Source organism: Ambystoma mexicanum, chromosome 8 (genome assembly GCF_040938575.1).
Source record: "Ambystoma mexicanum isolate Mex_15411 chromosome 8, UKY_AmexF1_1, whole genome shotgun sequence".
Taxonomy (NCBI): Eukaryota; Metazoa; Chordata; class Amphibia; order Caudata; family Ambystomatidae; genus Ambystoma; species Ambystoma mexicanum.
Window position 1 is genome coordinate 1,701,087,250 of NC_090929.1, and position 16,276 is coordinate 1,701,103,525.

General features: G+C 49.9%; 1 protein-coding gene across 1 annotated transcript in view; it reads left to right on the top strand.

Annotated features, from left to right (window-relative positions):
- The window catches only part of LOC138473339 (disintegrin and metalloproteinase domain-containing protein 9-like), a 526,235-nt gene that overhangs the window by 136,667 nt on the left and 373,292 nt on the right, over positions 1–16,276 (top strand). The window contains exon 2 of the mRNA XM_069612014.1: positions 3,926–4,035. Coding sequence (XP_069468115.1) covers positions 3,926–4,035 — 110 coding nt within the window. The remainder of the gene's footprint in view (positions 1–3,925; positions 4,036–16,276) is intronic.

Below are 16,276 nucleotides of genomic sequence, written 5' to 3' on the forward strand. Positions count from 1 at the left end.
GACCTGGAGTGTGGATGAGCACAGAAGGAATGCAGGTGACCTGAGATATGGATTTCGAAGAAACTGAAGTACGAAGAAAAGATGAAGATTGAGGAGGTGGTTGAGGACTCGACCAGAGAGGGGAATGTAGAGGGGCAGATGTATACACCATATTTACCGCCCACCCCTCACCTCTGTCATACTGGAAGAATAACAGGAAGACACTGCATGACACCAGGTATCGTCCCAATACTGCATCGAAGATACGAGAGACGTTAAGCACTCGGACAACTGTATCGGATGTACCCTCACACTGACCTGGTGGAAGGATGTCTGCATACACCATTGGACATTGAAGAGCCGTAAGTGAAATCAGACCAGAGTAAAGTGATGTCATAAAGAGAAGACATGAGAACGCACTGAAACGGTATGCAAATACTTAAAGAATGAAGATGTAACAAAGTAAACATTTATGTGGATACAAAGAAAAATCATGTACACGAAGAACATAATTGAGAAGAGAATTAGTATATTGGCACCACACACCGGGGGTGATAATAAGCAGCACTCTGATGCCTGGAGGCTCGTAGCGATATATAAATGTGAATTATTATTATTATTATTATCAAGGTAGATAAGAAGTATAGAAGCTTGCTACAGTTGAAAGTATAGCACGGGTAAAACAGTCATGATGAAATATGGACATCGACTCTGTATAAATAAGCAAGAAACCTTGAGGAGAGAGACCATGCGGGTGCTGGAAAACAGCTTTGTGTGAAGAACAAATATCTGTTTGGCTTGGGATCAAGGATGCCACATAAAGAAGTAACTGCAAGGCACAAGGGGAGTTAAAGAGAATAAGCTACATACGTATAACATATTTCTCTTAGATTAAGTAAAGGAGAGAACATTTGTAAGTGCAAAGTATTGAACAACCAAAGATGCAGAAAGCATATGCCAGACGGAGCAATCAAGTCTCCAGAGGCGAAGAGGAGTAATAGCACCCAGTATAATTGCATAAAATAGCACTAAGTAAAAGGTCAAAATGGACAAAATCGTGGTCTCCTCACACGTGATTCAGGACTGGAAAACAAGGTCTATTCATTCAGCTCCAACTGAAAATAGTGATGTACCTACACTCCCTTAGAAATCACAAGCACGAGGACAGTCAACAAGGTCAACTACAGAGAAGAAGCCTTGGATAGGTGCCCAACTGATGAGAGATGGTAGACTAATTGGCCAAGTGGGCAGTGGTCTGACGTTCTTCCCCACAACTGGATTTCAATTTGCTTATTTGCTGCTAACGAGCCGAGATGATCCCGTAGCAGTGTCTTATACATTGTTGCAGAAGCCAATCTGCTGCTGTTATTCTGCTATTAATCTGTGTTATACGTAGTTGGAGGTAGTTAAAGGCGTGCCTTCCAGATAAGGTGTAACCAATTCTGTTACTAACACCTAAATGAAGTATAGGTATATATGTTCCCTTAACCAATCCCTCCTTTAGATGGGTTTTTACTGTTTTCCACGTAGGGTGACGTCATAGCTGATGTACATCAATGTATAACTCCTTTGTGTAAATGAAATGTAGATGAGAGTGAGTGAACTGCAATCTGTTTGTTCACTGGGTTTCCCTACTGTATTTGAGCATATAATAGTCGTATTTTGCCATATTCTTTGAGTCTGTCCAGTTACTTGGGTCTGAGATCGTTTATTGGTAATTCCATCTGGCACTTTGAACGCTCCAGGTGCAACTGCACAAATGTATGTAGGAACTTGTTTGTGCGTGCGAAAGCAGAGCCTCATAAACCAATTTCATAGAAATTGGCCGTGGCTGGTTTTTGGAAACAGGATTGCTGTATAGTGCGTCCATATCATAACATTTATTTTCAAGAGGTGTTTTCAGGGATTTTCGTGAAATCAGATCTTCCTCTTTAACACTTCTATGTGAGCAGATTTCGTTTGAGTGTCACTTGGAAGTTGCCATTGAGACACAATGACCTTCCTAAAGGGCTTCTAAAGAACAGGCAATAAACTCTACCGGACTGTCACAAGCGTGGTGTTTCAGGAACTTTTCCTGCGCTTGGCAAGACATTACATGCATTTTTCTCATAACATTCTTTAGGATATACTTTGTTGTATGCACGAGCATCTTTGACCTGATGCACCCACTCCACTTCAGTTTCCATTGGCCATATTTACTCAACTGAGCAGCATCATACGTCTTCTGACCTGCATCTTCAGTGCAAAGGATCCCTCCTAGCTTCAGGTCGATCGCAAACAGCTGGCATTTTTTGTAATTGCCTACTGTTACTTTGGGTTCTTGTATAGGGAAGCACTTTCCAGTTAACAGCCAGATGTTTTTGTACCTGACCTGCAGTCTATCAAGATTGCCTTTGTGTGTGCATGTCATGTAGTGAGACCGATGCTATCTTGTATTACCGCCACGTCCCTCTTCCTCGTCCCAGTAATAAGTACTGTGACGAGGAACATTAGGGCTAGGGGAAATGAAGATTACTGGTAAGTAATCAAAGCATTATTGCTCCTTCAGCTGTATTTCTGAAGTGTTCTGAAAGGCATTTATAATCCCCGTCTGGGCACTCATTTTGAATTCTTACAGCATCATGAAGTTTTTCAGTAGATTTTGAGTCTTGAACTAAAGCCTCCTTTTTTTGGTGTTTACACAATAAACACAACTAATAATTGATATTCCGCCAAGTCCTTGCGTTTGGATGACGATGAACCCTTTAGTTGCCTCAGAAAAACAGGTGTACCAGAAACAGAAAATAGAGTAATCATTGAAAAAATTAAGAAATTAATGAATAAAACGAGGTCTGTACTACTGTACTGGATCTCTGCACTATAGATATGGACTTTTTGGAGACACAATTGACTTAGGAGTAAATGTTGCTAGGGCCTCTTGGGTCTGAAAATATCCTTTAAATGACCAATTCAAATTAAAATCCATCCATAAGAAAATGTAGATATTGAAGTGTTCTGTTCTTCATTGTTGGCCATCTTTGCCGACCGCATTAGTACGACGCGCCACACACCATAAAAGTGACACCATAGGAAGTATTTCTCTAGAGCTAGCTTCTGTTGACACCAAGGTAGTCTCAGCTTTTCCTGGCTGAACCTGCCACGGAGCATGCACTTCTCCATGTGCTGCGGTACTATGATGGGGTGGGGGGGGTCTGTGCTGTGCTGCTAGGGAACAACCTGAGGTGCGTATCATCTCTGCTCAAGTGTCAATCCTTGTTCCCAGTGTGGCCTTCTACAGGTCTGCGACAATACTGTCCTGTTCTGATCCATATTGAATTACAGTCCATATCAATATATATATATATATATATATATATACTGTCTGATTCTGATCCAAACGTGTGAGGGCTTGGTATCGGTGTACAGTACTGTTGTGTTCTGATCCACACTGCCTCAGGGGACAGTATTGTTCTACTTTCTGGTTCTGATCCACCTTGGTTGGGTTTTAGAGTTGGTTTTGGGTTATCGTTGGGCTCTTATCCTTGCTGGCAAAGGGGGCAATACTGCTATACTTTGGGGAGGGGGGCACATATGAGTTTGGCAGTAACCTACCTGTGCATTGCTAATGGTGCCATTGATTCGGTGAAAACCATTCCTGCAGGGGCCAGTGCGCAGCAGGTCAGACCTGCCGGGAGCAGCAGCCCGTGCAGGCATACTCGTAATCTGGCAGCCCGGAAAGTTTACCGGTATGCTGCTTGCGGCACCCTTATTTCCGGACCGCAAGGCTCTTAATGAGGGTCCGGTTATGATCCATGCTGCCTGTGGGGTCAGAATCATGTACTGTTGGGTTTCGAACATTGCTGGTTGCCGATTGGTATCATTGCATAATCAAGATCTGACCGATACTGGCTTCACTAGTTCCATCCTTTGCATATGGCATAAATAACTAATTTCGTGTTTCTTGCAGAGGTCCTCTGTGCACAGACTTCAGGCATCTCAAAGTATGAAATCGTCATCCCGGAGCGTCGACAACTCAAACAGAAGCGCGACGTGAAGCTACATGATGAAGCCGCACAGGTACAGAGTGTGTACCCGTGGTGATGAGTGTACATAGTGTTAGACCAGAAAAGAAACCCTATAGTCGAATGATATGTATAATATGTTGGCCAGAAGCCAATCGCATCATGTGACAAACATTGCAATCCTAGAATCGTCAATGTAACCAAAGGGCGTCCATTTTGTGAAGTGTCGGCCATTTGCTTTTTTCTTTTTGTCAAAACGCTTTGCAAATGTATTCTATGCTTTAGACTTGCACACCGTGCGAGGCCACGGCTTGAATGCTGAAATACTAACACAGACAGGAATGTCAAACTGTGCAGAAATACATTGTTTTTCTCTCTCACTAAGTCCTTGAAGGCGAGCAGAAGCCACATCTAATCAGTGGTCCAGGTGCCGGTTTGTCTTGCAAGTGCTGTTGTAAAAGGCAGTGAAACATGAATTATATTCTCCTAGCGGTGCTCCTTCGCGCAGAATGGTATTTTCTGCTTCAGAACTATCTGACTCTTAGCTCATGAGCCGAAACACATAGATAACGTAGTAAGGAATGTTTCCCTGCTAAGATCACGATATTCTTGCTGAGCAAAAGCTCCATGTTTCCCATAACAGAAAGCTGTCTCTGCTGCCTTTGCTGAAAGAACTATGTTTAGGCTGAATGAAGACTTGTCATAACGTGTCATAATTGTCAATCATTGAACCTTAGCCTGTATGACGTGTATGAGGGCGGGTCGAATTGCCTTAACAAAGGATATGTCTGATGTATATATATTGCTGCTTGAGCGTTGCTCGCTCTCTTGCGTCTCACGAGGTTTGGGAGCACACGTTGTGAGACGTTGTGACCCAGTCGGCCGACTGAGAATACTTTGAAATAAACCAGACTTGTTTGGAAAACGAACCTCGCGTCTGACGTGTCATTTTAGTATATGGTTATTGTGCCTTAGTTTCCATATGCGGTCTTTATGGCCCAGCAAATAGTCCAGTGTGTGTGCCTCAGTGATGAGCAGACACGTGTACAGTGTGTGGACACGGGTGATGTGTGCACCATGGTGAAGTGTGAACACAAGTAGAGTGGGTTATGTTAGGAAGATTTTCATGCAGTGCCACCATGCCACGTGGGGGTCCTCTGGAAGGGCAGAGTGGCGGGGAGCAGTAGAGAATAGGACGTGAGGTAAGACAGATATAGGAAGCGGACAAGAAGACATGGCTCCGCAGGTTTTATTAAAGAAATGAAAACCTCAACTAACCCTGAAGCTATGATGATGGTTTCCCTGACTATAAAGAAAATAATAAAATGGTTCACATCAGGATGTCTCGCAAAGTTTTGTCCTCTATTCAAACCTGTCATCCTTTGTTCTATCCCTACCACTGATAACCTAAATAACATAAACTTCTGCCTAAGTAACTAGGTCCCCACTATACTTGGCTTCGGGTGGCTGGTTTCTGATCCCCCACCCACTTGTGTCTTTGGTTTCCTTTCTCTCAGGCCCCTGCCGGCTGATGTAGTTCAAATCTGGGTTCTTTAAGTCTTTCTCTTTTGCTAGAGTATACTGTTCGGGTCCCCTGGGCAAATGTTCTTCTCAAATCACAAAGGACATCTCTTAATTGATCTTGCAAACTTTCTCCCGGTTGTCTTTTAGCCCCACCTGGGCTATCTGGCCCTCCATGCCGTCTGCTTTTCAGCCCCTCATAGGCTATTCCACTTCTCCGGTCGTCCACTTCGCCGGTTGCTTTCACCCCCTCATGGGGTATTTTCTATGTCAGCCCCTTGTGGGCTTTCCACTTTCTCACCCCAGTGTGGGCTATGGAGATTGCCACGCTGGTTCAGGTAGTTCTCTATATTAGCCCCTTGTGGCTTTCTCACCTGGTCTGGGCTCTGGAGATTGCCACTCTGGTTCAGGTAGTTCTCTATATTAGCCCCTGGTGGCTTTCTCACCCCGGTGTGGGCAATGGAGATTGCCATGCTGGTTCAGGTAGTTCTCTATATTAGCCCCTGGTGGCTTTCTCACCCCGGCGTGGGCTCTGGAGATTGCCAGGCTGGTTCAGGTAGTTCTTTATATTAGCCCCTTGTGACTTTCTCACGCGGCGTGGGCTCTGGAGATTGCTACCCTGGTTCAGCTAGTTCTATATATTAGCCCCTTGTGGCTTTCTCACCCCAGCATGGGGCTATGGAGATTGCCACGCTGGTTCAGGTAGTTCTCTATATTAGCCCCTGGTGGCTTTCTCACCCCGGCATGGGCTCTGGAGATTGCCGCGCTGGTTCAGGTAGTTCTCTATATTAGCCCCTTGTGGCTTTCTCACCCCGGCGTGGGCTCTGGAGATTGCCACCCTGGTTCAGGTAGTTCTCTATATCAGCCCCTTGCGGCTTTCTCACCCCGGCGTGGGCTCTGGAGATTGCCACCCTGGTTCAGGTAGTTCTTCATATTAGCCCCTTGTGGCTTTCTCACCCAGCGTGGGCTCTGGAGATTGCCACCCTGGTTCAGGTAGTTCTCCATATTAGCCCCCTGTGGCTTTCTCACCCCGGCGTGGGCTATGGAGATTGCCACCTGGTTCAGGTAATTTTCTATTTTAGCCCCTTCTGGCTTTCTCACCCCGGCGTGGGGTTATCACCCCAGTGTGGGCGGTTCTTGATTCTAGCCCTTCCTGGGCTTCTTCTATCGATAAACGTCCCTCATGGACCGCTTGTTTGCTCCCCCTTTCTTGGGATATTTGGCTTGTTGCCCTGGTTCCAAAACGTCTTGATTTTGGCTCTTCGTCGCAATACATGCTGCTATCGGGCCTCTGGTTGGCTCACCCCGGCTCGGGGTATTCGGCTCATCGCCCCAGTCTGGACACTTCCTGATTCAAGCCCTCATGGGCTCTTCGTCTCCCTATACACCCCTCTTGGGCCTTTGACTTGCTCACCCCTGCATAGGGTATCGGGCTCATCCCTCTGTTGGCACAGTTCTTGCTTCTAGCCTTTCTTGGGGTTTCCATCTCAATGCGCCCCTCTTGGGCTTCTGCTTGGCTCACCCCTGTTCAGTGTAATGGGTTTGCCTCGCAGTTGTGTGAATGACCCTCGTACCTTCTGAGTTGGGCCGTTCTTCGGGAATGTCTGCCCCACATGGAGGGCTCCCGGCCTCTTCCTTGATGTGGCCCAGCCTATCTGTGCCCTTTACTGAGGTGACGCAGGCATGGCATGGATGCCATGTGATGAGGTGACACAGATGCAGCGTATATGCTGCGTGATGAGATGACGCAGTACGTGTGTCATGTGATGAGGTGGCACACGCACAGAACCTATGTCATGTTATTGGTTGATACAGCTATGGTATCCAAAGCAAGTGCTGAGGGGACCTAGGCTCAGTATCTATGCCATGTGATAAGGATGCACATGCATAGATACTATGCCATGTGCTGCATTGGCAGAGGCATGGCATCTGTACTGTGTGGTCAGGTGACACTGGCACGGTTTCGCTGTACCCTTCCTTTGCTCACATTTGGACCTGCAGCTCTGGTTTCAATACTGATGTGAGTGTGAGGGAGATGGCGTGAAGATTGAAAGCCTCGTCTTTGCCGCATGGGGTCGCTGCAGCCAGGGTAAGGAAAGTATCCTCTAAATCTGGCCCCAGGTCTCCCCAACATGATCAATGCTTTGGAGCTCTTTTATTTAACCAGTTTCAACATGCAGCTCGCACACAGTGGTATATCCTCATAAAAGCCTGATACCGCCCTGGCTGGAGTATCCTCTCGCACATACCGCCCTGGGTGTAGTATCCTCGCACATACTGCCCTGGGTGTAGTATCCTCGCACATACCACCCTGGCTGGAGTATCCTCTCGCACATACCGCCCTGGCTGGAGTATCTTCTCCCACATACCACCCTGGCTGGAGTATCTTCTCGCACATACCACCCTGGCTGGAGTATCTTCTCGCACATACCGCCCTGGCTGGAGTATCCTCGCACATACCGCCCTAGCTGGAGTATCCTCCTGGCTGGAGTATCCTCTCGCACATACTGCCCTGGCTGGAGTATTCTCTCGCACATACCGCCCTGGGTGTAGTATCCTCTCGCACATACCGCCCTGGCTGGAGTATCCTCTCGCACATACCGCCCTGGCTGGAGTATCCTCTCGCACATACCGCCCTGGCTGGAGTATCCTCGCACATACCGCCCTGGGTGTAGTATCCTCGCACATACCACCCTGGCTGGAGTATCTTCTCGCACATACCGCCCTGGCTGGAGTATCCTCGCACATACCGCCCTGGCTGGAGTATCCTCCTGGCTGGAGTATCCTCTCGCACATACCGCCCTGGCTGGAGTATTCTCTCGCACATACCGCCCTGGGTGTAGTATCCTCTCGCACATACCGCCCTGGCTGGAGTATCCTCTCGCACATACCGCCCTGGCTGGAGTATCCTCTCGCACATACCGCCCTGGCTGTAGTATCCTCTCACATACCACCCTGGGTGTAGTATCCTCTCGCACATACCGCCCTGGCTGGAGTATCGTCTCGCATATACCGCCCTGGCTGGAGTATCCTCTCGCACATACCACCCTGGGTGTAGTATCCTCGCACATACCGCCCTGGCTGGGGTATCCTCTCGCACATACCGCCCTGGCTGGAGTATCCTCGCGCATACCGCCCTGGCTGGAGTATCCTCTCGCACATACCGGCCTGGCTGGAATATCCTCTCGCACATACCACCCTGGCTGGAGTATCCTCTCGCACATACTGCCCTGGGTGTAGTATCCTCTCGCACATACCGCCCTGGCTGGAGTATCCTCTCGCACATACCGCCCTGGCTGGAGTATCCTCTCGCACATACCGCCCTGGGTGTAGTATCCTCGCACATATCGCCCTGGGTGTAGTATCCTCTCGCACATACCGCCCTGGGTGTAGTATCCTCGCACATACCGCCCTGGGTGTAGTATCCTCTCGCACATACCGCCCTGGGGGGAGTATCCTCTCGCACATACCGCCCTGGCTGGAGTATCCTCTCGCACATACCGCCCTGGCTGGAGTATCCTCTCGCACATACCGCCCTGGGTGTAGTATCCTCGCACATATCGCCCTGGGTGTAGTATCCTCTCGCACATACCGCCCTGGGTGTAGTATCCTCGCACATACCGCCCTGGCTGGAGTATCCTCTCGCACATACCGCCCTGGGTGGAGTATCTTCTCGCACATACCGCCCTGGCTGGAGTATCCTCTCGCACATACCACCCTGGGTGTAGTATCCTCTCGCACATACCGCCCTGGCTGGAGTATCCTCTCGCACATACCACCCTGGCTGGAGTATCCTCTCGCACATACCGCCCTGGCTGGAGTATCCTCTCGCACATACCACCCTGGGTGTAGTATCCTCGCACATACCGCCCTGGCTGGAGTATCCTCTCGCACATACCGCCCTGGCTGGAGTATCCTCTCGCACATACCACCCTGGCTGGAGTATCCTCTCGCACATACCGCCCTGGCTGGAGTATCCTCTCGCACATACCGCCCTGGCTGGAGTATCCTCTCGCACATACCACCCTGGGTGTAGTATCCTCGCACATACCGCCCTGGCTGGAGTATCCTCTCGCACATACCGCCCTGGCTGGAGTATCCTCTCGCACATACCGCCCTGGCTGGAGTATCCTCGCACTTACAAAGGAATCCTCTTCCTCTACATCCAGACAGGACTCAGCCCTGAAATCCTCCCCCTCAACCAACCTCCATACTAATAGGTACAGCATAACCCAACCCCCCTCAAACCCCGCACAACACTATCCCCTCCAACCTCCCAGTCCCATGGACCTGTCCGTCAGCCCTGAAATTGTCAATTCCCTACCATATAGTGCAATAGTTACCCCCCTACCCATCCCATCCTACCCTAACCTCCCAAATAGCATACCATCTACAGTGGCCGTAGTCCGATCAGGGCTCGAGCGAGTCCCAAACTTCGTGCCAAGCACTGTACTAATAGACACCATCCTCAGTAGGACCCAGACACGAGGCCACACCTCTCTCCACCCTAACCCACTTTCGCATCGCCCTTCACAAGCCCCACAACTTCGGCCCAGCCGGAGCCTTCCACGCTATTGCCATCATGCGCTTTGCCAGGAGGAGACCTAATGCCCCCACCCTATTTAGAGCCTTTTCCTGATGGGTCATAGCCCCAAAAAACATTGCTGCCCCGTCGGCTGCCTCCTCGCCTTTAACAACCTGACCATTTCCTCCTGAACCGCTTCCCAAAATCCGTCACCAGATCGCACTCCCACCACGTGTGTAGAAACTTCCCTAGCACCCTCTTGCACCCCCTGCAATTTGGGTCTGCTTTCTGAGGGTGTCCGGTCAAAGGTTCGAATCCAAAAGGATCGAATGCCATAGGGTCGAGTCAATAGGACCTAAAACAAAAGGGTTGACTTTTTTTTTTAAAATATATATATTTTTTTGGGTTTCCGTGTAGGAAAAAAAGTGGTTTTTACCACAAAAAAGAGGGCTTGGGGGAGGACACCCAAATAAAAAATAAAAAAATAATCGACCCTTTTTGTTTTCGGTCCTTTTGATTCGATCCTTTGACCAATAACCCTCTCTGAGCCATCATAGCCAACATCACAAAGGTGATGTATGTGCACTGCACTATTTTGTATTGGATCCACTGGAACCTAACATTCTTGGAGTCTTGCTCCACATGTGCCAAGACTCTATGCCATTCCCCTATGTTCCTTCCTAACTGACCACTCTTCCCAAGTCATCCTGGGCACCTTCTCCTCTCCTACTTCCTTCACCACCTGTGGTGTCCCCCAGGGCTCTATCCTCTCCCCTTGGCTCTTTATATGTTACTCAGCTGGCACTCCTCATCTCCTCCTTCTCCCCCAACTTCCAGTGTTATGCGGATGACACACAACTCTTTTTCAATCTTCCTGCTGACCCTCTTGCACCTTCCATCATCCCTGACTGCCTATGTGCCATCCAGGCCTGGTGCACTTCCAATGATCTCTGCCTCAATGCCAGCAACATGGAGATCCTGCCCATTGGGATCCCTGCTCCCGACTTCTTCCCTTCGCTCTGGCTTCCTCTGTGGGCTCTCCCCCTGCTCCTTCTTCTGAAGCCAGAAACCTTGGAGTCAACTTCGACTCCTCTCTCACCTTCCTCCCTCAGACGAAGGACATTGCCAAGAAGTCCCACTTTCAGCTCTTCCTTCTTAAAGGAATTCTACCTTTTCTCACCTTCCCCCAGAAGCTCAATGTTACCCCCAGAAGCTCGATGTTACCCGAGCCCTGGTTCTCTCTAGGCTTGACTATTGCAATAGCCTCCCCCTGAATCTTCCTTCTTCCACTCTGCGACCCCCTCCAGCTAATCGGGAATAGGGCAGCAGGACTTCTCCTTGGCCTCAAGCCCAGGGACCGCATCTCTCCTGACCTAATGTCTTCACTGGCTCCCGGTTGCTTCATAGATTAAATTCAAATCCCTCTGTATCATCCACAAGGCTCTCTGGGGCAGGAGACCACACTAGGTGCTGCTCTCTCTTACTAAATACTCTCCCTCTAGACCTCTGCATTCCTCTGGCGCCAACTCTTTGTGTGCAAAGCATTTCACTAAACAGAGAGCAGAAGGCTGTTCGCTTTCCGCAGCTGGCTCCCTTCTTTGAAATAGCCTCCCCCTCCCTCTGCATCTTGAGCAGGACTTTCTTAAAATCTGGAAGCTCCTCAAGACTTTCCCATTTACCTCCACCCTTTCCAGTCACCTCTGCTATTTTCACAGTTGTTTTGATTGGTGTCCAGTGCACTTATGCATCCTCAGGGCCCTGACCTCCCACACTCAATCGCCCCCAGCTTTTGTCTATCCTCAGCACTTGCCCCTGCACACCCTCCGTCCTGAAGGCTTGCACTTACCACACCTTGCACTTCATCTGTTACTCACCCAGGAGCAACCCAGCACCTCACCCCCCCATGACCCCTCTCCCTTCTGCACTAGCACGCTCTGAATACTCCCAAAGCATAGTAGATTCGTCATTTTTTCCCCCTCCACTGTATTTAATATTTTTATGTATTTTAATGTCTCATTCCCGTGTCTACTCCCTATTACCCTGTGTGCACTTTGAAACAGAATTTACTTGCTGTGTAAGTGCCTAAGAATCGAAGAGTAAATGCATAAATCTCTCTTTCCCACTTCTGCCTCAGGGCCTCCACATCCTGCTCGGCCCGGTCTGCTGCGTAGAGTTCAGAGACATTCCTACCACCACCAGCCAGTTGTATAAGCATCGCATTCATCCTGTGGATCCAAGGCTTCTCTGAAAAACCCTCCCATGCTGCCCTGACCCCCGCCATGGCCATGCCTTATACATGTCTTCCACCAAACCCCCATGCCCACCACTCGCCAATGCTCCCTCTCTGCTTGAGTGCATACCCAAACCAACAGCAAGTGTGGAACATCTCCGGCATGAAGGGCATCTTCGGCCCTGGAAGTCTAGTGGCCTTTCACCAAGCACGAGTAATAGTTCTCACTGGAGGCAGAAGCTGTCGGGGCTCCTTTACCCACACTCGAGCCAATTCCACCTTTAATCCATTTGGTGACCTGGTCCGCGTGTGGCAGTATGAACCAGTACAGCATGTGCTGAAGTGCAGCGGTCCAGTAACAGGACCTGAAATCTGGCGCCCTGACGCCCCCTTTACCTGCTGGCAACTGCAACGTGCCCGATAAAGTTATGTGTGAAGTGCCCTGAAACGAGAGGCGGGTTTAGGCATCACCTGGAACACGTACAACAACTTCGGCAACATGATCATCTTTACCAGTGCCACCCGCCCCATCAACGAGATGGGCCCGCTCCACATTCCTCCGATTCACCCATCCCCAATGGACACTCGCCATGATACCAAGGTACCTGAACCCCCTCCTTCTGGAGTCTCCATCCGGAAGTGTGAGAGCTCCCCCTGCTCCCAGGCAGCGTATAGATCGCAGACTGGAGTTCATCGCCAGCCAACCCGGAGAGTCTCCCAAATTCCTCCACTGTGACCATAGCATGGCCTAGGTTTTTAACAGGATCTCAAACATACAGAATGATGTTGTCCGCATATAAGGAGATACAGAGCCTCACAGCGCCGATCTGCAATCCCACAGCTTCATGCATCTTCTGAAAGACCTGCACCAGGGGTTCAATGCCCAGTGCAAAAGCCACCATTGACAACGGGCACCCCTGTTACGTGACTTGCCGCACTTGCCACAGACTCAAACGGCTCCCTTAACCTGCACCCTGGAAGTCGAGCCTTCATACAGAAGCCTCACCCAGTCTAGAAACTGGACCCCCAGTCCCATTTTACTTAGCACCTTCCATTGGAAGTCCCAGTTGACAGTCAAATGCTCTGTAAGAATCCAAGCTGACCACAGCCAACTTCTCAGTCCATTCTGTAATTCTATCCAGGATCAGGAATGACCGTCTCAGATTCTGGGCAGTGGACTGACCCGGAATAAACCCTGTCTGGTCCGGATGGACCAAGCACTGCATAACTGGATTCAATAGACCCGCCAATCGTTTGCACAGAATTTTAATGTCCACGTTTATCATAGGTGTTGCCTGGTACGAGGCACAGTCCCCGTTATTCCTACTCTCCTTTGGCAGACGTATCGCCAGCGCTTCCAACATAGATCTCGGAAGCCTGCCACGCACCTTGGCCTCAAGGAAAACTTCTAAAAGCTTAGGGAATAACCGGTCCCTGTAGTTCTTATACACCTCCACTGGTATCCCACCAACCCTGGGGCCTTACCTGAGCTCAGTCCTTGTACCTTGTTCCTCCTTTTCCCCTTACCTCTGCACTTGCGCGATCTGAATGACACCTGGCCTAGTAGGATCGTTTGTCTGTCTTCCCCTTGTTTCCCTCCCTCCCTGCCTCGTCGCGCCTTGAAACACTTGTGTATAGGCGCGTTACAAATACCATATCATATCATATCATTATATCATATCATATCACCCACTCAACATCATGAGCATCCACAACCGCACCTAGTTGCTTCCTTTGTTCCTCCATAAGCCCTTTGAGAGCTGCCTCCTCCAGCCACACAGCCAAGACATTCTGCATCAAACCCCTCCTTTTCGGCATACAGATTGGTTTACAACTCCCGAAATGCTCAGTGACCAATTTTCCCACCCAATCCTTCACCCCCTCACACATGCACTGCCCAGACTCCCTCCTAACCAACCAGGCCGACAGCTTGCCCGCCTTATCCCCCTCAGAATGCTGCTTAGCCACATACCGTCTTAGTCCCCTCAGAATGCTGCTTAGCCACATACCGACTTATCCCCCTCAGAATGCTGCTTAGCCACATACCGCCTTATCCCCCTCAGAATGCTGCCTAGCCACAAACCGCCTTATCCCCCTCAGAATGCTGCTTAGCCACAAACCGCCTTATCCCCCTCAGAATGCTGCTTAGCCACAAACCGCCCTATCCCCCTCAGAAAGCTGCTTAGCCACAAACCGCCTTAGTCCCCTCATAATGCTGCTTAGCCACATACCGACTTATCCCCCTCAGAATGCTGCTTAGCCACACACCTCGTTAGTCCCCTCAGAATGCTGCTTAGCCACATACCGACTTATCCCCCTCAGAATGCTGCTTAGCCACATACCGTGTTAGTCCCCTCAGAATGCTGCTTAGCCACATACTGTTAGTCCCCTCAGAATGCTGCTTAGCCACATACCGACTTATCCCCCTCAGAATGCTGCTTAGCCACATACCTCGTTAGTCCCCCTCAGAATGCTGCTTAGCCACATACCGACTTATCCCCCTCAGAATGCTGCTTAGCCACATACCGCCTTATCCCCCTCAGAATGCTGCCTAGCCACAAACCGCCTTATCCCCCTCAGAATGCTGCTTAGCCACAAACCGCCTTATCCCCCTCAGAATGCTGCTTAGCCACAAACCGCCTTATCCCCCTCAGAAAGCTGCTTAGCCACAAACCGCCTTAGTCCCCTCCTTTTCGGCATACAGATTGGTTTACAACTCCCGAAATGCTCAGTGACCAATTTGCCCACCCAATCCTTCACCCCCTCACACATGCACTGCCCAGACTCCCTCCTAACCAACCAGGCCAACAGCTTGCCCGCCTTATCCCCCTCAGAATGCTGCTTAGCCACATACCGACTTATCCCCCTCAGAATGCTGCTTAGCCACATACCGCCTTATCCCCCTCAGAATGCTGCTTAGCCACAAACCGCCTTATCCCCCTGAGAATGCTGCTCAGCCAAATACCCGCCTTCTCCCCCTGAGAATGCTGCTCAGCCAAATACCCGCCTTATCCCCCTCAGAATGTTGCTTAGCCACATGCCGCCTTAGTCCCCTCAGAATGCTGCTTAGCCACATGCCGCCTTAGTCCCCTCAGAATGCTGCTTAGCCACATGCCGCCTTATCCCCCTCAGAATGCTGCTTAGCCACATGCCACCTTATCCCCCTCAGAATGTTGCTTAGCCATATACCGTCTTAGTACCCTCAGAATGCTGCTTAGCCACATACCGCCTTAGTCCCCTCAGAATGCTGCTTAGCCACATACCGCCTTAGTCCCCTCAGAATGCTGCTTAGCCACATACAGCCTTATCCCCCTCAGAATGCTGCTTAGCCACATACCGCCTTATCCCCCTCAGAATGCTGCTTAGCCACATACAGCCTTATCCCCCTGAGAATGCTGCGTAGCCACATACTGCCTTATCCCCCTCAGAATGCTGCCTAGCCACATACCGCCTTATCCCCCTCAGAATGCTGCGTAGCCACATACCGCCTTATCCCCATCAGAATGCTGCGTAGCCACATACCGCCTTATCCCCCTCAGAATGCTGCCTAGCCACATACCGCCTTATCCCCCTCAGAATGCTGCCTAGCCACATACCCGGCACACACAGTCGTCCAGTCTATACCATGCCCCGTTCAAGTCACCCATGGCCTCAGCGACTACCTCTTGTGTAACCTTCCTCTTGGCCAATAGCAGTTCTAACAAGGCCAACCTACGTTCAAGACCCAGCACTTCAGCGGTCGGGACTCTGAGTACCCCAACCCATACCAAGATGTAACCCCCCCCCCATTGAACACCTTCATGGCCTTCAATTCTGTGAGGTAGAGCCCCAGTTTCCATACAGAAAATGAATCTTATCCCCCAACGAGGACCTGAAAGCGCCATCAGTCATCATTCCATTATCAAACTGCCACCTGAAAATGGCAGCCTAACACAGACCCGCGCAAGGCCCAAGAGCAGCGGTGCATAGTCCGAGAGAGTCCTATCCAAAAATTCCACTGTCGCGACCAATCCAAACTCC